The sequence below is a fragment of the Falco rusticolus genome, chromosome 3 (assembly GCF_015220075.1).
Source record: "Falco rusticolus isolate bFalRus1 chromosome 3, bFalRus1.pri, whole genome shotgun sequence".
Taxonomy (NCBI): domain Eukaryota; kingdom Metazoa; phylum Chordata; class Aves; order Falconiformes; family Falconidae; genus Falco; species Falco rusticolus.
In genome coordinates this window covers 100,812,186-100,835,586 of record NC_051189.1, presented here as the reverse complement: position 1 = coordinate 100,835,586, position 23,401 = coordinate 100,812,186, and the positions used below count along the sequence as shown (strand labels likewise).

Sequence of the window (23,401 nt, the reverse complement as noted above, 5' to 3'; positions counted from 1 at the left end):
ATGTAGCTTTCTGAAAGACGACACTGAAGCCAATACTTAAAATGCTTGTTCATTTGTGGTTCTCTGGCGCCAGTTACTTCTGTTCTTTTGAAAGGCAAAATCTGTAACAGAGGTTAAAAGCACACCTTAATCTGGTCTGCATCAGGAGGGCCTAGGGAATGAGGGTGAAGATATCCCACTCATTGCATCTTTTGTTGGAAGATGAGCGAAACTTAATGCAGCCGTAATATAGAATATTTCCTGTCTCTGGTTCATTCAGGCCTTTTAGCGTTCAGTAATGGGCTTGTAACGTAACTTGTTCTTGTCTGTCTGTATGGGGCAAAATGGTTGGGCGACCACTGTTATAACTTAGTCTAATATGTAGACAGGCTGCTGGGGTTTTTTATAAAGACCCTTTTATTTTCCACAAAAAGGTGCATGAACTTCTAAGCTTATTCTAAACCACTAATAATTTGAATCCTTTGTGATACCCATATATTATAGATATAACTTCTCCATAATTTAAAATCAGGACATAATGATCCAAATACAAAGTGAGTGAGCTCTAGTAATAAAATAGTCATTGATTCTATAGTAAATTCTGTCTTTATTTACCTGTTGAAAAGGACTGCTGTTCTGTTGTAAATGTACTTGGATTACTGAAATGCATAGGGTCACTTGAAAATATGCATTAACGTTTTTCTCAACATGGCAAATCTGCTACCCTTAAGTTTTAAGGGGCATAACTTTTTATTTTAATCTGATAAGACATATTGATCTAGCAATAGTTACTACTGTAAGCATATGAGTTATGTAAATGTTCTGGCCTCAGATGCTGTAATTCTGTTTTGAAATACTGACATACACTCTAGTTTATTGGTATGATGTTTGGCTTCTGGTACCTGAGAACGCTGATATTCTTCAGTTCTCAGGTACTTCAGAAGTTCTTACAAATGCCATAAAGAAAGGAGCCAGGTCTGAATTCCATCACTTAAACTCATCTTCATTTCTGTTTAGAATAAACTGTTCTTGACTTGAATACAACTTTGATGTTGTATGCATAAGATACATTCTTATCGTTCTTTTCACAGCCAGGGTCTGTTGAACTATAAATTTATTTAAAATGTAACCGCAAAGGAAAGGGAGATTTAAAATGTATCAGGATGTTATGAGCTAGATGCTTTACCACCAATCTAATCTCACAGCAAGAGGATGTGTGACAAGTTGCCCATTTACACAACTGACCCTATGTTTGGTTTTGTTCTTAGCCTGTCTTTTAAAGTGCTCTGGGCACGGACACTGTGACCCCATAACAAAGCGCTGCATTTGCTACCAGCTATGGATGGAAAATGTGATCCATCGTTACCTAAATGATGGAGAGAGTAATTGTGGTGAGTTTGGGTGTTGTGGGATGTATTTCAGGAATAACTCATCTTGTGAGACTGTTGATTATTTGCTGTCAGAATGGGGAGTACTTGGGAGGTAGATGCTGAGGGAAGACTCAAACTGTCTCTTTGTTTTCCAGCCCAGCAGTATCTATAGAAAGATATTCAAATAACATCTTGAAATGATATCTTGATAGTGATAGCCTGTATTTAAAATATTTTTATATGTTAAAATCTAAAAAGTGTTGCTATTTGAGGAGGAAAAAAAAAGCATGAAAACTTTGTCATGTGGGAGAGATCTTGCAACAGTTTGGGGCCGGTTAGAAGGATTGCTGAATAGCCTGGGCATTGTGAAGCTGCTGAGTAGTGTTCATCTGACAGTTGCAAAGCTGAAAAATAGGCAACAATTTAGATTCTTTGAGTAGGTGATTGATGCTTTTGTGCCAGAAATGTGATCTGAGCTAAGGAAGGAAAACACCGGCGTTCTGGACTAACCAGTATAGTCATGTTTAAAATGTCAGCTTTTTATCATGATTAATTTTGCTGTTTCTTTCCATTTGCCTGTTGCATCCAGGAAATGCAATTTAGTTTCATCAGCTTAATCACGTTTATATTTTGTAGCACACCTAACATATCAGCTAAAACTATTTCAGATGTTTAATAGTTTTATTTTAACTAAATTGGTCTTCTGCTTAAGCTGGAATAAAGCTCAGCTTGTAGTACTCTGCAGGCTTGGAGACATTTGCTGAGCAATGCACTAGTCTTCAAGTAAATCTATAGACATTTATAAGGAGCTTGCTACAAGCCATTAGAGGATCATGTGTCTGTGTCTTAGTGAGGAAAGACTAATTGACCAACTAAAATGGCACAATAGGTTTTAAGCCTGAGGCTGGGATCTCCCGCAGCCCTGCCCTAATGCTGTGTTGTTCCGTAGCATAATAGTAACACTGAAATAGTGACTATTCACATGTTGGAGTTCACATCATTGCACATCTCTGTATCCTTCTCATGTTGTCCTGGATTTACAAATGTAAGCATGCAGGTAGAAGGGTGTATCTCTAACCCACCGTTCTCTTAAAGTACTGCTAAAATGCCAGAGCCAGAGTATACCTGTGTTTATTTCAGTTAGAGAATAACTGAGGTGGTAGCGATGCCCTCTTGATTTTCAGTTCCCACATAGGCTTCAGGTATCTTGGGGAATGGTAAAATGTATTGGAGTGGAAGAAAATTTTCCGATGTGCACTTCCACTCTGGAAGCTTAAGAATTATTAGGGATTTTTCTGAGAATATGAAGGTGCCAAGTTTTCCTAAACCCCTGTTGCCACTCCCCATTCCTCAGGATTGGTTCTTTTAATAAAGTTGCATTAGAAATTATCTTATTCATACCACTTTACAAAGCACTGATGTTTTTCTTTTTTCAGAGTGGAGTATACTCTATGTGACTGTATCTGTTTTCATTTTGATTGTGGTCATGATAGGGCTTGCCTGGTTCTGCATCTGCTGCTGCAAAAGGTACATGATTTCTGTCTCTTTTTGATGGGGTACACACAAAAACTGCACAGAACTGCAACATTTTAGTCCAGTCCTTAGTACTATACCACTGAACTCTTTACAGACGTTTGAGGAGCTTCCTGTAGCTATTTCTGTATAGACACACTTTCACTGAAAAAAAAAGGAGTATCCATTTGTGGCGCTGTGATCTTCTGCATTTTGAACACCAAAAAGCTGATATTGGAGTATCTTTCATATTAAGAGATAATTTATGTAAAAATGCTGAGAATACACTGCAGATCTTCATGTCTCCCCCTGAGTCCTCCAGGTACTCTATGCTAAGAAAAAATAGGCATGTCTTGAAGGTTGCTTGTGTAGGAATGTTGGGAAGGGAGCTGCTCCCGACCTGGTGTCTCCCTTGGACGGGAAGGGTGGGCAGGTGGGCTGCATCTGGCTGACAGGCAAGGAGAGGAGTCCAGTGGTCTCAGTCACACAGACTTCTTACTTCCTCTTCCCTTAAACAGTTTTGCCAACTACTGTAAGTCATTTCCCTCTCTGCCCCGCCACCCCTTCCAGTCTTTCCTAGTGAGCCAGCAAGAAATTCTCTTTTAACTGACAAGCCCCTGCAACTTCTGTCAGTAGAGCAAGTGTTCTTGCTGCTGCTCAGAAAGCTCAGCAAATAAATAGCTTGTTCAGGTGTTAGCAAAAATGAAATGCTGTCAAAATATTTCCAGGTTTTCGACTTTTTCTAGGGTGTCTTCGCAGTATATAAAGGATGCGGTTTGAAATGCATGGGAGTTGATACTGATTTCCTTATTGTGATTGAAGGAACAGTGTTGTTAGTGGAAAGGTTTAAATAAAAGTGTGTCCCCACTTCACCCCCACAGCTGTGGGGTGGAGCCTCACAGGCTTGTGTGGATTTGATGAGAAAGGGATAGTTTATTGAGTTTCTGTCCTTTGTCCTTATGTGGCTTGTGCCAGTGAGCGAGAGCTTATTGATAGAGATACACGTAAAAAAAGAGGGACATGCTGCACAGGACAGAATGGGAGGAGATGCCCTTTGCCTTGTGGAACCTACAGGGAAAATACATGCTGTAGTCCAAGATTTGGCTGGGGTTTTGGGGGTTTTAAAGGCTTTGAGTTATATATGCGGGAGCCCGTCTCTGTTTTGGTCTGGTCTTCTCTATCAGCATCACCAGACAAGCACCACTTAAATGCTCTTCAGTTAAAAATATAAAAATTGGGACTAACCAATTCTTACAGAAATTTTATTTGGAAACGAATGAATATATGTCTACCTTGTGTCTAGTTACTATGTTGAAATTGAACAAACTGAACCCATCTGGCCTAGGAAAACAAGTCACTTTCTTGCTTTTTTGCATTTTGGAAATCAGAGAAAAATTTAAGTTATACCCTCTGGTCAAGATTGCACAGCTGCTTCATACAGGTATAAACTGGAACAGCTCTTTTTGAGTGGAGGTGCAGAAGTACAATGAGGTTCTGTGTATTGGGCTATGTAGCTATGTGTATGAAAAGGGAGAGGGAGCAGGTTTATGTGAGAACTGAATGTCTTTGTGGTAACTTTCTTTTTAGCAGGAAGAGGACTAAGATAAGAAAGAAAACAAAATACACCATCCTAGATAATATAGATGAGCAGGAGAGAATGGAGCTACGACCCAAATACGGTAAGTGTTTCAGCTAGGAGCTCACCCACCAAGCTTACAGTCAGTGTGTTTGGGTTGACACCCGCAGCTGGGAGGAGCTCAGAAGCTGGCTTAGAAGTTTGGGAATGGCAGGCACAAGTATAAACAACGAAAGGGTTGGAGGAGAATCTCTTCCTTTCTTTCATGAGGCCTTGCGCTTAGCCACTGCTCTGACCTTCTTTGTTAGTCTTAATTTAGACCATCTAATTGTCCCACACGCTTTCTCCATGTAACCCCTCCTCTCCTGCACCCACTTCTATGTGGAGCTGGTTTTGTTGCTATGCAGCAATTCCCTCCTGGCCTGTAAGTGCCCTGTTAAAGGGCTGTAAACTTCAGCAGCAACCCTCTCATTTACACTTTATTTAATTTACCTGGGTTTCAGTTTTTAGCAGGGGAAATACTGGAATCCAGGGAAATAAAATCATCCTGAGAAACTGCTGCCCTAGAAAGACAGACATCACATTTCTGTAGCAACCATGACCTTTCATTGCCGTTCATGTTAATCAGATAGTTGAGTGGACAGAGTAATTTCCAAATTCAGTCTATTAGAAGTCTACTAGCTATGTGCTAAGATCATCTGATTGTTTCAAATTGAAACACACACATTCACATTTCGGAGCCCCAAAGTGATGGGCCTTCAGTGAACTCACAAGAGTATCTGCCCAACTGTACATGGTACCTCCTAGGCCAGGTTTTGTATCGATGGTGGTGGTGGCGCACACTATTGTGCTGGATTGCAGAGAATGTTTTCATTTACCTTTCATACCACAGCAGAGGAGAGGATGGTTAGTTGTTACTAATAAGTGAAACCTTTCAAATGAGCTTGTTTTGCCTTTTTTTTTTTTTTTTTTTATTGTCAGGTATAAAACACAGAAGTACAGAACACAACTCCAGTCTGATGGTCTCTGAATCAGAGTTTGACAGTGATCAGGACACTATCTTCAGCAGAGCAAAGATTGAAAGAGAGAATCCTAAAACTCTCATGAATGGATCCATCAGAAATGGAGTTTCCTTCAACTACAGCTCCAAAGACAGATAACTGAATGAGGGTAAAAGCACAGAACACACTCGTCCAACACATCTGAAACATGTTGGCCCACCTCTGTTTTTCCAGAACCGAAAGCTTCCTAAAATACCAACTAATTGCAGATGAAAGGGTAGATTTCTAGCACAGTTAGGGGAAGGAAGAAGGAAAGATTAGATGGTCAGCTAACTCCTCTTATCACTGTTATAGGAACAAGGAAAAGCACGTCTTATTTCTTGCATGTTCCATGCTGAGTGTTTGTCTGAACTTCAGAAGGCCTCTTTTCCTGTATCGCTGCTACAAAACTAGCCAGGGCAGTTACACTACTAAGAGTAGTAACTAAGATGCATACAGATTCGTGTCCTGTGCTCCTCCCTCTCTCTGTCAGAGAAGCAATGTGATTATGATGCTGGCCTAAAGCAGCAAAAGCCAATATAAGTAAATTCCCCTGCAACTATGGAGAGCAATATGTGACCACAGGTTCCGTCTTCATTTTCAGTTTAGGTTGGGAACACAGAGAGCACTTCTGTGCATTGTATTTATCTCTGACTGTGCTTTGTGACCTCCTTTTCTAGGGTAGTGCTCATCAGATGGGAATGTCTTTGTTTCAAAGAAAGTTTACAATTAGCAGTTGCATTTAATCATCTGTACTGTGATACATCTGTGTCCTGTAGGATGCAGCGTTCCCTGTATTTACGTAGAAAGGATGGTGCTTGCAGGGAAGTCCAGCCTTAGGTTGCTTCTGTGATGGTGAAGGTGTTTTGGTTCTCTGGAGTCTGCCACATCCAGCCAGGAAATGGCAGCAGAAAGGCAGGAAGGACTCAGTGAGATGTGCCTCCAGAAGAATTTTGAGCACCCTTCAAACAACGTTTTGCTGAGGGAGCACTTCTGAAGAGCTCTGGAACTTTTGAGACTGAACCCTCAGCTGAGATGGGTTTTCATTGTCAGCTTCACTGCTCAATTACAGAATGTGCCAGGTGTTTGTGTGGTGAACTGATTGTGGCAAAATATGCTATGTGGAGCCGGAGGTTCAACACCTACCTCCATTGTCATGAGAACTGGTGCTGAGGAAGGTTTTAGCTTGAACATTAGATTGTTTTACTCTTTCTTCTTGCTATTCAGTGACTAGAGAGATCCCTTGCAGTGTTCAGGAAGGGTAGATGTGTTGGAGTTCTGATGTTCTTGTTCGCAATCTGGATAATTTCTTCACAGCATGCTTGTTAGGCTTTAAAGCCATGCCACCAATACTTTTCTTGAAATCCCAAACTGAAATCCTGACTTTTATATGTAAAACTCATTTGTGGGGGCATCTGTGTCAGTAGTACTATCTGGCCACGATGTCGGTCTTTCCTGGGGTTGCTTTACTGACTTGCAGGAGTCGTGAACTGAGCTGGAGGAATCGTGTGTTCTGATGGAGAAAACATGCCTCTGGACAGGTAGTTTTGTTGGGTTTAAATATAAACCTTTTTGGGTTTTAGATCTGGTGGTGGAGAATCCATTAACAGAAGGGTGGAGCAGTATAGAAATCAGGGGGAGGAGATGGGAAGGGTCAGTGAGGGGACTGACCTTGCATCGCAAGGAATGATTTGATGGAGAATTTGGGGGCTTTCTCTATCCTTTCATAGAAGTCTGACACAACAGAGTAGTTGGGTTGAACACTGGGCAAAATTCAGAATAACTGTCTGGGTTGGAAGGAATTGGTAGTCAAAAGTTGCAGCAACATGGCATGCTCCTAACTGCTTTCATACTTTTGGTTCTCAAATGCAGCCAGCAACAGTCCCTGAGGCTGCACTGAGGAACACTTATCCTGTGCCCAGCCCTGCATTTCTCTGGAGAGCTGTGTGAGCTGTGTGGCCACAGGAGTCATAGTGGTGGGAGAGGCTGTGAAGACCCAGAAAGGGCTAATGCAAGTGTTTTCCACGTTTTCCCCATGCCCACCAGCAAGATGCAGTATAAATGGTATGATTTGTGTTCTTCAGAAGCCAAGTTTTAACTCATTGTGTGTGGAGGTTGTAGACTATTGAAACAAGTTACTTTATCTCACCCTCTCCTTTCTTGAGTGTGTGTATATATTTATTTTTAAATAACTTGGTCAGTAAAAGTAAGGTCAGCTTGTATCAAACGCCTTTCAATTTCTGCTCCAGATGCATTAACATCATAACACAATGTTCACTTTAAAACATTCCTGAAGAAAGTTAAGGCCCACTCAAAATACTAATTTGTTTTTCCTTTTTAAATTAAATTGTTAAGCTTAATCCATTCTGCACAAATACCAAAAATGTTGTAGCAGGAATTATGCTTTAGGAAACATGCATTTTTAAGCAAACAAAGAACGTTGCATTAGGAACCACAACTTTGTATTGGCCACAGTGCCATTAATGCTTCTGCTAAATACTGTATCCAGTGTGCCTTCATCTATAAACTTAGCTTAATTCATAACTTTGTTGTTGTTGTTAAAAACAAACTTAAAGAATGATTCTCTTGTAAAACAACTACAGGAATCATAAACCTGCTTTCCTCAAAGCTGCAGAGTTCCCAGAGCTATTCCCCCCTCCCACACAAACATATGCTGTGGGTTCAGATCTTTGTTGGATCAGTGGTAAGTTCGTGTGCCATGAGAACATAAGCATGATCTGGCTAAGTATTTCTGACTTGAACAAATAAGAAACATTTGACCAATTCTCAATGTATAAGTTCCTAGCGAGTGGAAGTTGCTTATTAAATTGTTCCCTAGATGATGGTTTGATATCTTTGTTGCTAATGGTATTTTAGGTATGTTTTGAAAGTTGAATATAGTTTACATTTGTGATCTGCTTCTAATTCTACTAGTTTGATCCTTCCACCTCCTTGGAAGGAGAACTCATTCCTCTTACATAAAATCAGGCTTGCTCTTAATATGAAACTTGCACAGAAGTTGAAACTAATAGTTTCTGGCTCTGTGAATTTGTGATACTGTGTGTGTGTCACATGACCAAGCATTTTTATCAGCACTTTAGGAGATACTGTAGCAAGCCTTGTATCTTGATTCAGTATAATCTCTAGAACTGTTGCTTTCTTGCAGAATGTCAGGTCATACCTGGACTGAAAGGGTCAGAGGGCTAGCTGTTAAGGTGCAAACACAACGGTAGATTCTGATGCTAGCCTTCTGGTTTGGGTTATGGTGCGATTGAAGAAGGTTCTCAGTCCTCACATGTACTTCCACATGCCTTTTTCCTTCACATACAGAAGGTGTGCTGGCAGCTTCTTTGTGAAATAAGGATGAGGATATTCCCAACAGTCTTGTCTGCACTGAAAAGCAGAGGAAACCAGATACAACTTGTCATGTATGGCTCAAAGTTCACTGAAAATAAAGAATAAATTCAGTGTGGCACTGCTAAGATACTGCCTCTCTTTGAAGGCAGTGTGCTGATAAGTAAGGAGTATATTTTGGAAAAAAAATTCCTCAGCATTACTTCCAGCAGTGTTAAACAGGTTCAGTACTTAACACAGTGGATATGGAGCATGAAACTGCCATGCTGCGAACAGGTTCTTGGCTTGTGTTTTTAATTTTCTTAACCGAAATGCTACTGCAGTATGAAACAGAATTTACCTTGGCAAATCTGCTGAGATGCACATCCAGATTCTCTGTCCTGTGGTTCAGCTTTTCATATTAACTGAGTAAATTGCTGAGAAATTCAAGCAAAATGTGAACAGTCTAATTGTAGAGGTTTGTTTATTTGGGGAGGAGAAAAAAGGTTATTCTTGTTTCATGTGTAAGAGTACATTTTCAACTGTGTCCTTTTAGGTAAACAGTCTTAGCAGTCTGTGATGCATCAGGTACAGGTACTGTTCAAGCATCTGGTTTTGTGCTGTCAGGCTGTGTTTGCTTGTATGATGCTAATTTTCCTTGCTTGGTCTTTAGTGGGCAAACAGAAGTGCGCACACATGCCAAGGAGCTTGACAGAAAGAGAGTCAATGCGTGCGTGCGTTCTCTATGCTGAATTTAAATGTTCCTTAGACAGTTACGATGATCTTGAAATCATCAAGTTCTTGGGCAAATTTCCTATTCCTGTTTTAAGCCTCAAGTGAAACTAGTTTCGCCCCTCAATATAATGATAATGGGCAGTAGTCAGCTGGACCTTCGGGATGGTGGTAATAAGATGACAGCTACCTTAGTCTTTGTGAGCCATTTATGTGACGTTTGAGAGACTTTTAAACATTCCTCTAGAAGAAGGGAAATGCGATAGAGGTGAATTAGTTTCCTAATACCAGCTATTGCTTATCATTGATCCCTAACTAGAATACTAGTCCCATACTTCTGCAGCCAAGGAGAACCTATTTTACATCCCTTTTGGTCCTGAACTCCCCAAGGCAAGGGAGGGAACCTTAAAGCTTAGAAATAAAATGTAAAAAAGGGGGCAGAAAAGGCAAATCATTTTCTCTTGCACAGGCTACAAATCAGCTGCAGATGAGCCACACATCAGGCGCTTGTCTCTGTATGGAAACGCTTCTCCCTGTGGGTGGATGGGTGAGCAATTACAGAATTTATATTAGGAATCTGTTTCTAGAAAATGTTATTTATTGGAAATGATAATGTATTGTAACTGGAACCATTTCTGAGCCAAAATTACTACATTTATGTAACTACTAATAAAGTTTTGTCTTTCCTTCTTGGAACTTGTCAGGTACTCTTTTAGACATGGTATTCTGTATTGGATGCAACACTCAGGTCAGCCCAGCAGAGGTAAGTTGTGTACCATCGCTCCTATCTGTACTCAAACATAGCAGCAGTGCACGATCTGATCCCTTCCCTTCCAACTGACAAAAGCAAAGAGGTGCTGCGATGGAGACGGGACGCAGCTTGATGCAAGCAAATGTCAATTTATTGTATAGAAACACAGGTATATATACTTTCAGAAGTCGTGCATTTTAAACAGATTGGTTCTTTTGAGCTAAGCATTGCATACTAGGCAATCCCTGATTGGTGGTTAACTACCATCAATCAACAGCAAGGTGTTACCTTTCCTTGGAGCCACCCTTGGTGCCATCTGTCCCCGCTCCCCTGTGCTCTCTCAGCATGACTCATCATGTTAATTGTTGTGTCTATACAAGCTCCAGCGCGCTCCCCTCAGCTGATTGCCACGCATGGTCCTAGTTTCCAGCCCGCTCCTGCAACGCATCAGGCAGCAGTAAGGGTATTTGGATGCACGGTGCCACACTTCACAGGGTACCTCCTCCCGTCACGCTCTGCCCCTGCAGGGGAATCATGGCTGCTGAGAGCTGGTGGGATAGTGTCCTCTGCTGAGGGATGGAGCCTGCCCGACCGTTCCTGCACTGTGATGGTGGTGACAGCAGCCTCCCCCTGCGCTGTCAGGAACCTGCTGCAGTGATTCCTGACGCCTCCAGCCAGCAGGGTCAAGTAGCTTCAGCATTCGCTGATACAGTGAATTAAACCACCAACTTCTTGTGTCTTGGAAGGTCATAGGCAGAGAGTTTTGACATTGAAAACACTTTACACAAGTGTTAAATTTGAACTTGGAGCTTCTGAGCACCATATTTAAACCTCCTCCTTTAGATAGCTCAATCATTCCCTCAGCTGTGGGGCTGGGACCAAGGGCATGACCGGTTACACTTCTGGCTCTGCCAGTTTCACCAAGACAGTTACTTCGATGCCAAGTCAAAGCATGGAGCTGCTTTTACTTAAAGGATGCCCCGTTGATTTAGAACAGTAAAAACTATTTTAGTCTGTGCAAACTATTTAAACTGCTATTGGCTTTCATAAGTAAGTCACAAAACATACAGGTAATCAGAAAAACGTGTCTAAAATCTTAAAATGTGTCTGAAACCACCAGTGTCTGGGAAATAGGCTGCAGAACACTGGCCTGCTTAAACATGTCTTTGACCTTGGTGACAAGAGGTAACTAGATGCAGTCTGCCAGCTACTGTGAACAAAATTAAGTACTAGGTAGTGGTTGGGCTTGACATACTTCTCAGTAAGCCTGACTGTCTGTCCTCACTGGTATTGGATCAATGTTAGCAGCATCAAAAGCCTCCCTCACCCATCCTGAGCACCCAGGGTAGCCTTGCCAGCTTAGCGTACCCATGGACAAGTGTTACTAGAGTGACTTGCAAAAAAAAAAAAGCTTGTGCACTGTGGTTGGAGGTAACTTCTGCCTGTTAAAGCTAAAAATGCCAGTACCTAGTAGAACAGGTAAACATAGTTTCTCAAGAGTTTATTGCACAGAGAGGACAGGCAGTGGGGGATCAAACAACAGCTCTTTAAAGGGTAATACTGGAAAACAAAATGGAAATTGGCCATGACTAAGTCAGGATGGAAACTGAAGACGGTTTCTGAAGCTTCAAAACTGTATTAACTAAAAGAAAATAAAAAAGCTTCCAAAAATCTGTTTTAAATCTTAAGTAAAATCTGCAGTAAAGAATTATGTCAGTAATCATATCCTGAAAGCAGGGAAAGCCACTCTAATCCACAAAGCCTAGATCGTGTGGTAGAATGTTTGGTTCAGATAAAAGACTTGCACACAAAATGACTGATGGTGTGTTGGTATGTCACAGTAGTCTCATTGATTTGATGTAGGTGCAAGGGACCGTAATTGGGGTAACCAAAATCTTACACCTCATGAACATGTGGATGCAAAGAAGTGTCGTCTTTCCCGTGTTAAAGCTGGGTTAAAAATATACTCTGTGCAAATCTGAGACTGAACTTAATGTGGCTGCTGTCAGATTGTCGAGTCCACTTTTAATAAGGTAATAAACCACATAATCCAGTGCTTTCACAGAAGTTATTTATTAAATGAAAACATTTTTCCTATCACAGTTTTAACAGCCAGAAATTGCTAAACTATCACAGGTGTAATCAACATAACTGAGGTGTGAGAATTCCAGTGTATCTTTTGTTGAAGAATCACAGCTTTTGTCATGAAGACAACTTTAAGATTATTCTGTGCTTAACTGAAGTAGACCTTACTGACACAAGGATACTATGCTGGACTCCAACCACAATCCAATCTAGACAAAGATATTTTTAAAGTTTATTACATATGTTATCTTCAGTTATGGTTTGTGCTTCTTACCAGGCATAGTAAAAGGTATCATTTGCTAGAAAAAAAGTAAACATTTACTCATTAATTTTAACAGTGCTATTATGGGAAAGACATCAAGTTTTTAAATGTACCAATGCATCAGATCAATAACTTTGCAATGAATAGAGCATGGGTTAAAGAATTTATCCTCCAGCTGCACAGTGCCAACAAGTACACCCACATTCAAGACTGCACTGTCATACAGCAGTGTGCCTGCATCACTGCGCTCTGGTACCCAGGCACCAAGTTATGGCCGCCGCCTTCCTAGTTACTTTTTGAGTGATGGACAAACATGTAGTGGCAGCCAGGGCTGGCAAACAGCTGCCTCTTCCACACCACCGTATTCCCCAAATTCAGGCAGCCTTGTGCGCTCAATAGCATAAGCTTAGAAGTTGGCTGTTAAGATAAGTTTCTTGCAACTAGTGTATAAATTGGCCATCCTTTTTCTGTTCTTGACAAGCACATAATGCTGCAACTGATAACAGTATTAAGTCCTTGCTATCTTAAATGTGCATCTTTGGTGCGCTGGAAATTACTGGAAGGGCAGCAAGCATCCTATAACCACCCTTCGGTTGGCAATCATGTGCACACACGCTCCACTGCCAGATAATGTGCTCCAGACCCACCTGGTCTCAAGTGTTACACAAATAGAACCATAAAAAATAGTTAGAAATAATAAGTAGCAATCAATGCTACCTTATGTGCGCTTTAAAAAACCCCATGAAACTCAGTTCTGACTCGCTTTTCTTCCCCCATGCCCCCCCCAGGTCTTTTGCTACCCGGTACCTCTTTTCCTGACTGGATAAAATACCTTAAAATATCCCATTTCACAGGGTACATTCATTACTGTATAGGAAGAAGAGCTCTGTTGCCTCCTTCTATTTATTTTTAATAATTAATGGGTAAAGCCCCACCAAGTAAAGTTAACCAACGCAAATGAAATTTATTCCCCTTAGCTTCTGTAGTGCTGACTTATTTGCCAAATTAACATTGCATGGTTTTTGAAGTGCTGCTTTTGACTGCCATTAAAACAGCATTGCTTTTGTATTAAAGAAGCTTTATGTCATCTTTTGAAGGTGATAAAATAGTGAGGCGATGTGTAGAAGTCTCACCTCTTATCACTTCTATTTAAATCTTTATTAGGTCACAAGTTAGCCAAGTTTAAAGGCTTTTAAACATTCCTCCCTAATGGACATTCACCTGTGTAACCACAAATCCAATTCAAGGCACAAAGCCCATGGAATGTAACCATCTCTCTGCTCGTGTTCTTTGGAGGTGGCGAGTCACGTTCCTTTGGACACTGAACAACATTTGCATCAGCGACTGTACTTCTCCCAAAGGAAAGCCAAGTTGTTTTCATGAAAGGGAGCTTATCTGTATCGTCCTGTCACCGTCTGCGCTTCCTTCATACAACTTTTACAGCATCCCCTTACAATTCTGCAAGTTATTCTTGCAAGTAAGCATCCCATCTGCCTCCTCCCACTCACTAAGCCAGCAAGTCCTCGTCCTGGACTGTCCTGTTTCCAGGATGCTGGGGCTCACAAACCATCAAACAAGGGCTGTTTGATGTTTAATTCCAGGTGTGCAAGCTGTTAGGCACAAACTACAGCTGAGCAGGTGGCAGCTCTACAGCCAGCATTAATGTGCGCTGAAAAAGCTGTCAGTTTGCCTGAGTGGATACCGAGCTGTAGCTAAAAGCAATTCCTTAGCTTTCATAAGCATCAGATTCTCCCAAAATTAAAAAAGAAAAGAAAAAGACACTCCTGCTTCTAAAAGAGACTCACATAACCACATTAGAAAAGGTGAGTATTTACACAAAATTCTAAAGGGGACACTGCCGTCCCCCAAAGCGTTCCACATCCACACTGAAACATTACAGGCAGTAGAAAATAGGGGTCTGATTTCCCCTTGCCATAGATTATGATCTGTTTTCATTACGCACAAGTCTCCAAGTCCTCCCAGTTACACAGAGGTAATCCGAGAATAATAAATGTGCATTCTTCCCTACTCCTTACTAAAAATGATGGACATTGTGATCACATTGCTGAAAAAACATACAAAGAACGTGTAAAAACACAGCAGCACATAATACTGTAAATAGCTCTACACATACAGAACAGGGTTGCTTAGTTTTAAAGGCAGAAGTTGCATTCATACTTATTTCTGGTTCAAGAAGCTTATTAAAACTACAGCACTCTTTTCCAAGCTGTTGGGATTGTGCTTTTTGAAGATTTTTATAAGCCTCCAAAGCAGACATATTTTATTTCTAAGTATTCATCAATGCCGTATTTTGAACCTTCTCGCCCTAAGCCAGACTCCTTTACGCCACCAAAAGGACTCTCCACTGCTGAGATTATGCCTTCATTAACACCAACCATTCCAACTTCCAGCTGTTCTGCAACTCTCCAGATCTGGGCTGGATCTTGGGAGTAGAAATATCCTGCCGTGCAGACACAGACATAACAGGAATGAAATTAAAATCAGGAAGAACAGTTGCAGAAGACTGTAAAAAACAGACTTACTGACATTAAGAATCATCACCCCATAACGCTCATAAACCCACAGAAATACATTTATCTGACAGAGAGACATACCTGCTAAACCCACATTAGCTGCGTTCGCTATAGCAATAGCTTCTGCTTCAGTCTCAAATCTGTCAATATAAAGAGAAAAAAAAAAAATGAGGCCTGCGGTTCATCTACCGTCTTGCTGACTTACAAACAAGCAGCAGCCTTACCAGAAATAAGAAAGTCAAGATGCAGGCTTTTCCCAAAAGTGTATTTTAAACATCTAATGTAATTTTCACTTTGAAGCAATGGAGGAGTTCCTACCACTTCTTCTTAATTTAAACTGCGGTTAAGTCGTTCAGATTGCCTGTCTCCTCCCTAGATACTGGTAGCAAAAACATTTACTTCACATGGGTCACCCCACCAATTTCCCCAATTACACAAGCACTCTCAGCTAAGAGGTAACTGTATTTCTTCTATCCCATCCAGCTGCTCTGGATGGAGGCAGGGAAGGTTTTATGGAGAAAAGAGAGCTCTAAGTTACCCTTCATTAGAAAAACTTTGGACTAGCAAATCACAGGACAAACTGCAAAGTCCTGCCTCCTACTTCATAGCACTGATCATGAAGCTGATGAAAATTTTGTTGTTCTCTACCCTTGCTTAACTGCTAATACAATTTAAAATAAAATTTTCAAAAAGCTGCAGAGATGCTAAAATTGGGTCAGAAGAGAAACAAGCCACATAACCAAAGTAAGTCTTCACATGTGTAACCTAGTCTTATTACAAGACTTGTGTGATCCTACAAAAGCATCTTTTGGGAAACTGTCATTCAAATCTTATTTATTCAAAATAATCTTTCATTGGTTTTTTAATTGCGATTTTTAATCTGGAAAATGACTAATCTTACTTGATAACCGGTGCTAAAGGGCCAAATGTCTCCTCTTGGGTACAAAGCATTTTTGTTGTAACATTACTAAGTAATGTTGGCTCAAAGAAATTCTTCCCCAAGCTGTGTCGTTTCCCTCCAGTCACAACAGATGCTCCTTGAGAAACTGCATCATTTATGTGTCTCTCTACCTGAGGTAGGCAAAACAAAAATCAGAAACGCAGCATTTAGGAATGAACAATAGTGTATTTTCCACTGACAAAATTATTAATACTCTTCAGTATTAAATAGAAGATTTTTAGGAGGTTTATACTTTGTAGAACACCATTTTCAGTATTATTTAAAATTTCCCTTGGATTTTTATTTCTCTCAGTTTGACAATTTCAGAGGGATAAATTACAAGTATGGCCCCAGTCTCATGGATATTAAAGATTCAGCTTCTCTGTCGAAATGAAAAGGTTACATCTATTACGAGAACAAAAAAAAAGTCTTTGCAGGACTAAGTACACCTGGTATCAGTGATCAAGCATTATGAAAACAGATTTACATATCTGTCATTTAAAGAAAAACAGACAGCTTTCAAGATGGTACTGGCAAGAACATTTTCTACCCCCTACACCTACAATTCATCCAAAGATGAGAAAGTAATGAGAAGACTGAAGTAGCAGTCGCCACCTAGAATACTGTCCTTTGAAATTACAGAAAGGCAGGTAGTGACTATATACGTGTGTATATACAAGTCCTTGCTTATTTAGATGTATATCATACACACACACACTATACTTCTGTGATGCACAAAGGGAAGGCAGGAAGTAAAGACCTAAAGTACAGAGTATCCTCTGTCTCCCAAGTAACTCGGAATATTTCCATATTCTATTATTTGATAAGCAGAAAGATTCTGGCAGTGTTCGAGTGTAACGGGATTAAAACCAAGCCTGCGTATAACTGAGCCATAGTATCTTAGAAAGTATGAACCACATAATTTAATAATCTTTAATCTTAAGGAAAATTAAATATTACAGAAAATGTGACTTACTGTGATTTTACAAAAAAATAATTTCCTGAAGTCATGAGTCACCCACAACAGAAGACCCAAACCATGCACGTTAATGTTTCAAGTCATTACAACATCCAGAGTTCTAGTATTTTTAACTTCAATTTATTATTTGGCTTAGCTTTTTCCAAAACAGAGGCACTGTTCTTCCAAGTAAGTTGTCATTCACATTGCTTCAGAGCTGCAGGATCACCACACAACTCTCACAGTATATCCAATTTCAGTAAAGATTCCTGAGAACAGTTAGGAATAATCGGGAGGAATCTGTTTCTCCTAAAGCAGGAATCTCTTCTTCTCTTAATGGAAACAGGAATGATACATTAACTGGCTGCATCTGTTCGTCTGTCTGTGCACATGGACTTGGAGGAGGGAACATGCTTCCAGCCACACTGCAAATACATTCTATATTGCACTTTTTTACATGCTTGTTTTGTTAAATCTAGTTACTTTATAGCTCACAAAAAGAAAATTAAGATACCAAAAATGAAATATTTATTTATACCTTCTCCACTGCTTTTTCATTAATTAGTGGCCCTTGGGTAGTTTTTGCATCAAATCCACTTCCAACATGTAGTTCTCTCTCTATAGCTTCTGCAAACTTTTCCACAAATTGGTCATGAATTCCCTTTTGTACTAGGAAACGGTTTGTGCAAACACAGGTCTGAAAACAAACACAAAAAGGAAAAACAAACAGTGGTTTATATTCTATTTAATCTATCCATTAATCAATTCTGGCCGCCAAGCCACAGTATCAGGTTACTACAGTGACCTGTCCTCTGCCTCCGATATATGGATCAACCAAGGTCCAGAAGCTGCAAGAAACGCCTTCTAATTAGACTGCAGAACGCTGGGCTGAGCAGCAGAACCTCAGATCACGCTTGGTGGTGTGGGGTCTTTTTTTCTAACTCCTTCATTAATTGAGTTTGAGTTTCCTTTCTTCCTGGAATTTGTCTTTAAGTGCTTTCAGTAGCCTACTTACTTGTGCTACCCCTTTGCTCTCACTGTGTCCTATTTTGATGGCTACAGTCTCTCACAAAGAACAGCTGCTTTATCTTTCTATGTAGCAGCAGAGGCACCTTTTACATTAGACCTTGTCCAATCTGTGACTGGTCACTCAGTGGTCCTTGTCCACATTCCATTGTTTTGTTTCTTTTCTTTCTCCCCAAGATCAGTCTTATTTTTAATTCTTGTGTTATTCAAGCAACGTTTTTCCAACCAAATGACCTCCCAATCCCACCAAAACCTTGCTGCTTCTCCAAAGCTGGAGTTCGTCAGCTCATGTGTAGGGCTAATACCTACAAGGCTGGACCAGTCTCCGCACAGCCCTACTCAGCTGTTCTGGAAAGTGATGCTCTTAAAAAGTTTTTTACTCCAAGTAAAATAAATTTGAAGCAATGTACAATTGAATCCTGTCTATCACTTTTTTAAGCTACTCAATGTGGAAAAATCTAGCCACGAGTGTCTTAACAGATTTCGATCCCCTTAACTCCTGCTGGGTGTTAAGGAAAGACTTGGATCAAACACACAGTCTTACAGATAGAAACATTTAACCATGAGCCTTGAAGCCATGATTTTAAGAAAGAGCTAGGCACATGTTACAAAATATAATCCTGAGGACTCAGGCAGGATGGTGTCTTTTCAGAGCTGTAGTTCTCCAATGAATGTAATGCTACTAAAGCGTATGACTGGTGAACATCTCCCTTCTCACGGATATTACTGACTGCCACTATGTTGTGAAAGCACACAGGATGTTACAGTGGTGTTACGCAGACTCGCTGACAACTCGCTCGAGCGCCCAGAGCCATGCATGACTCCAGCATCTTTCTCTTCTCAATGAAATGTTCTATGCTTTCCTTTAACATAAAATAACTTGTTTACAGCTTAAACTACAGCAATTCGCTTTGCAGAATCAAGGACAAAAAGGTTACTCTTACCTGCCCCGAGTTTCTATACTTGGAAGCAAGGGCTCCTGCAACAGCATGCTCCACGTTGGCGCTGTCAAACACTATAAAAGGAGCGTGTCCTCCAAGCTCCATGGAAACTCGCTTCACAGTGCCAGCTGCGTGTTTCAGCAGTATCTGCAGGCAACAGAGGAGACAGAGGAGTCTGTACCTCTACCACATGTAAAGTGTGGAACCACAGATGGAAAGCAGTGAAAAACTAACTCTGGCAGGGAATTAATCTGCATCTTCTCTATAATGCTGGACCATCTGCCTTCTCATACAAAACAAGGACTAATTTCATTCAGTAAAATCTTTACAGATCAAATTCTGGTCAAGAAATAACAAAGAGAAGGATTTTCATCAATTTCAGGTCAGGTCAGGCTTTTATACACTAATATTGTCACTCTTGTTTGCTCGTTCTTTTCATTTTTTGGTAATAAAAATCTTGACTATTCTTAGAAAATTCTTCCACGATACGACAGAACTTGGGATCAAGATTTGCCTTGATACCAAGAGTTCTTCATTCTGCATACAGCTATCCCATAGAATTCTATAATCTTCTTGTCACTCTGCTGTTTTACTGATTTCATTTGAGATGGTGACAAGATTGCTTATTGACTAAGGTTGACAGGAGAGATTCAAGGGCCTCACTTCTCTAATACTTTCTCTCAACTGCAGAAGCCGTTCCTGAATAGCACCTTTGAACTCAACTGCAGTGTTCTTATCAGTATGTTGTCATGCTATGATATGGAACAAGAGCATCTCTACAGAACTGTTCACATTATAATTTAATAAAGGGCAGTTATCCGAAGCTGCACACAGGCATCCTTCTGTGAAGTACTGATACTAAAGTAAACAGACAGTATCTCAAGCACACAATTATTTGGACAATCTGACAATCTGTGTACAGCAGCCAGAAAAGAAGAAGGCTCTGTATAAAGGCACAAACTTTGCCCCTACCTTTCCAGTATAACCACAGTAATAATCTTCAAGGATATTCTGTGCCCTTATGTACCTTTCCTGTTGCTGTAGAGCCAGTAAAAGATATTTTGGCTACCAATGGGTCAGTGCACAGAACCTCCCCTACAACCGGTGTCTGTTCTCTGGAACAAGGAACAACATTATACACTCCCGCTGGAATTCCAGCCTGGTTTGCAAGCTGCGACAAAAGAAACAGAGAATTTGCATTATCAGTGCATTTAGTATGAGGAATAGTCACTTAACATTTGTTTGTTTTGAAGAAGTCAGTCTGTAAGTCAGTGGAAGCCCAAAGTGCACAGCACAACTAGTAACAGATGCCATGGTGTCAAAAGAGCGGTTTCACTCTGGTTTAAGGCTGGCTGTCATTCAAAGTAACCAAGGGAAAAAGATAAAGATGTTTTGAGTAGCTAAACGGCCAGGTCCTCCTTGAGGCTCTAGGCCATGTCAGAGGCAACTTTCAGAGATTCTTACTAAATTAAAACCTGCAGCTCAAGTCAGCCAGTTTGCCCTTTCTTCATGTATGAAGCTGGCCGGAGTTATCTTCAAAGCCCACCAGACTCCCCACTTACAGCTGCAGCTCACTGCTAAGGTACACCTCCGCACAAAAGCTCACCTCCCCAAGAGCTAATGCTGATAAAGGTGTGTCCTCTGCAGGTTTCACCACCACCGTACAGCCAGCTGCCAGAGCTGCACCAACCTTCCGGGTAATCATAGCGCTGGGGAAATTCCACTGGATGAAAGAAAAAAGTACAATCAAACTGGAGAAAAGTTTGCCTCCCGTTCTTGCAGAAGTAGCTGATGTTTTCTGTGATTATGCGCTAACTTAAACAGACCTGCATCGCGTGCTTTGTCTAACTAAACATTACAGAGAAGCACTGCCAACCCAGGAAGAAGTGAGTAGAAGGCACAAAAGAAGCTTCACAAGGGTGTTCACCAGAGCTGGAGGAGACATAAGGCCACAGCCCCACACTGCGGGCTGAGCCAAAAACCCTCGCATGACTTGAAAAACTCAGCTATGCTTACTGGGGTTATAATGGCTGCCACTCCTACTGGCTGCTTCAGCACCAGGATTCTTCTGTCTTTCGCAGATGCTGGAATGACATCACCATAAACCCGGCGAGCTTCCTCCGCAAACCATTCCAGAAACGAGGCAGAATACAGGATTTCACCCTGTGCTTCTTTCAGAGGCTTCCCCTTTGATTAGATCAGATTGAAGACACACTGTAAGCAGCAGACCAAAGCAATAAAACCAAATTCAAGTAATTTCGGAGTTTCTGTTCTTTTCAGAGTATGTTATAATACCTCCAACACGTACACTGTGATCTCCAAAAAAGATTATGTGATCACATCAGCAGTAGCTGCGCAGCTCAAATCCACCAGCATTGTATGTTCAACATTTTGCATGTTGGTTCATACCTGCCTTGTGACAAGGAGCTAGACTAGCAAACACAGCACGTGTCTCTGCAGTTAGCTGCTACTACCATTCTGAAGAAGATGCAACTCATGGCGAAAGAGTTCCAAGTTTATGCCAGGGACATTTGTTTTGGGGAAGTATTACTTTGGACTACCTCCAGGTCTGATGCCACAGACTGAATGACCATTAGCAGCTGGGACACCACAGAGGAGCTGCTGAAGTATCTTCCAGCATGGTTTCATCTAAAATGATACCAGTCTGCAAGCTCCCAGTTTGCTCTGTGATGCAAACCAAAGCACACCGAGTGAGTCCAACTTGCTTTAATAGCACTGCAATTTTTTCCCCCGAGTTAATGAAACTGATAAAACACAAGTATTTCTGCTGTGAAGACCCATCTGGGTCGCCAAAACTGTCACCAATATTGGGAATAAGAAAGCTCCTTAACGCCAATGTAGCATTAAGCAGCCGGCAATCCTTTACTGCAGTGCTGGATGCACAGGGGATTGCTCCACCTAACGTGCGTGCCACATTTAGGCAAGGTTATATAGACCATACGTATGTTTATGCATTAGACCTGTCGGAAGAGCCATACATATTCATTCATTTCCCAGAAATAGGTGGTATTGTGTTAATTAGGTGTCATGCATGCTCCTTACATGCATTTTAGTCTTCTGGGGGTCTCAAAGAAACAGTGAACCCTCTAGTTACAGCTGTCGGGGACCGAACCTCCATTTGCTTTCCCCATACAGACTTATCTTGACCACGGCTGAACTTCTTTTGCCAAATCTGGTTTCAGATCTGGCTTCGCAAGAAGACTGTTTTAGTGTTTTCTTGGAATTATTGATTAACCTTCCCTTAATGACACAACGTCACACAACGAACGTTTGATGGTAATTATCTAGAGTAATTCTACCGAAGCAAAGCACAGGCGCACCAAGGCCGCAGAGCACAACACGGGCCCATTCCTGCTGGCCGGTGGGTCCCACCATCGCCGCAGTCAGTGTCCTGCGTGTGTCCGAGGGAGGCACCCGAGGTGTCACCCGCCGACCCAAGGGCGCGACGCCAGTGCACAACGTGTCCCCTGGGCTCGGCTTTTTTAAGTGATGAAGGAGGGAAGGTACTGTGGCTAGGGTGACGGGCACGCAGGGTGTTCTGGTGCTGCCGGCTTGGGGTTATCTCGGTGCCGGCAGCCCTGTCAGGCTGGGCTGGCGGGGCCACCCCACCGCCGCACTCACGTTCTCCGCCGTTATGATCCGCGCCAGCTCCTCCCGGCTCTCCACCACCAGCTCGTACCACCGCCGCAGCAGCCGGCTCCTCTCCTGGGGACAGAGAAGGCTGCCGTGGCCGCTGCCCGCGCCTCCCGGCCCGCCCGCCCCGGCGGGACCCCCCTCCGCCACCTTCCGCGGCCGCTCACCTTGGCGGGGAGGCGGCCCCAGGCGGCGCCGGCCCGGTGCGCGGCCCGCACGGCCTCCCGCGCCTCGGCCGCCCCGCAGTCGGTCACCCTGCACAGCTCCGCGCCGCTGGCCGGGTCCCGCACCGGGAAGGCGCCGGCAGCCTCCACCCAGCGGCCGCCCACCAGCCCGCCCCGGCGCACCAGGCCGGCGGGGAGCGCCCAGCTGCCGCCCCGCGCCGGGGCCGGGGCCGGGGCCGGCGGGGGGACGAGGAGCAGGCGGCGGCGGGCGGCGGCAGCCCGCCCCGGCAGCAGGCCCGCCATGGCCGCGCAGCGCTGACAGGCGGCGGCGCCGCGGCCCAGCCCGCCCCGGAGGCGGAGCTCGGAGGGGCCGGGGCACGGCGGCGAGGCGGGGGCGCCGGGGCTGCCCCGCGGAGGGGGGCGGGGGGTTCCGCGTCCCGGCGCCCCGTGTGCCGGCGGCTGGGGTGCTGGTGGCTGCGCTGCAGCGGTACCGGCCCGCGGGGGGCTGTGGTCGCGCTGGGGCCGTGGCCCTTGCCTTGGTCCC

The 23,401-nt window shown here is 42.6% G+C and overlaps 2 protein-coding genes across 4 annotated transcripts in view; one reads left to right on the top strand and one right to left on the bottom strand.

Moving 5' to 3' along the window:
* The window catches only part of KIAA0319 (KIAA0319 ortholog), a 59,341-nt gene extending 49,103 nt beyond the window's left edge, over positions 1–10,238 (top strand). For 2 of the 3 annotated variants that reach the window (XM_037381814.1, XM_037381811.1), the window contains 4 exons: positions 1,248–1,370; positions 2,786–2,876; positions 4,449–4,540; positions 5,419–10,238. In XM_037381814.1, coding sequence (XP_037237711.1) covers positions 1,248–1,370; positions 2,786–2,876; positions 4,449–4,540; positions 5,419–5,597 — 485 coding nt within the window. In that variant the 3' untranslated portion in view covers positions 5,598–10,238. The remainder of the gene's footprint in view (positions 1–1,247; positions 1,371–2,785; positions 2,877–4,448; positions 4,541–5,418) is intronic. The other variant, XM_037381813.1, reaches the window with a different exon arrangement.
* Positions 10,239–12,344: 2,106 nt separating this feature from the next.
* ALDH5A1 (aldehyde dehydrogenase 5 family member A1) lies at positions 12,345–23,160 on the bottom strand. Its single transcript, XM_037380552.1, has 10 exons — positions 22,861–23,160; positions 22,682–22,765; positions 21,056–21,226; positions 20,646–20,762; positions 20,067–20,210; positions 19,043–19,186; positions 17,611–17,769; positions 16,076–16,245; positions 15,256–15,314; positions 12,345–15,101 (listed from the first exon to the last, which is right to left on the bottom strand). The coding sequence occupies exons 1-10, from the start codon at positions 23,158–23,160 to the stop codon at positions 14,896–14,898; spliced, it is 1,554 nt and encodes a 517-aa protein (XP_037236449.1). The 3' UTR covers positions 12,345–14,895.
* Between the last annotated feature and the right edge of the window lie 241 nt (positions 23,161–23,401).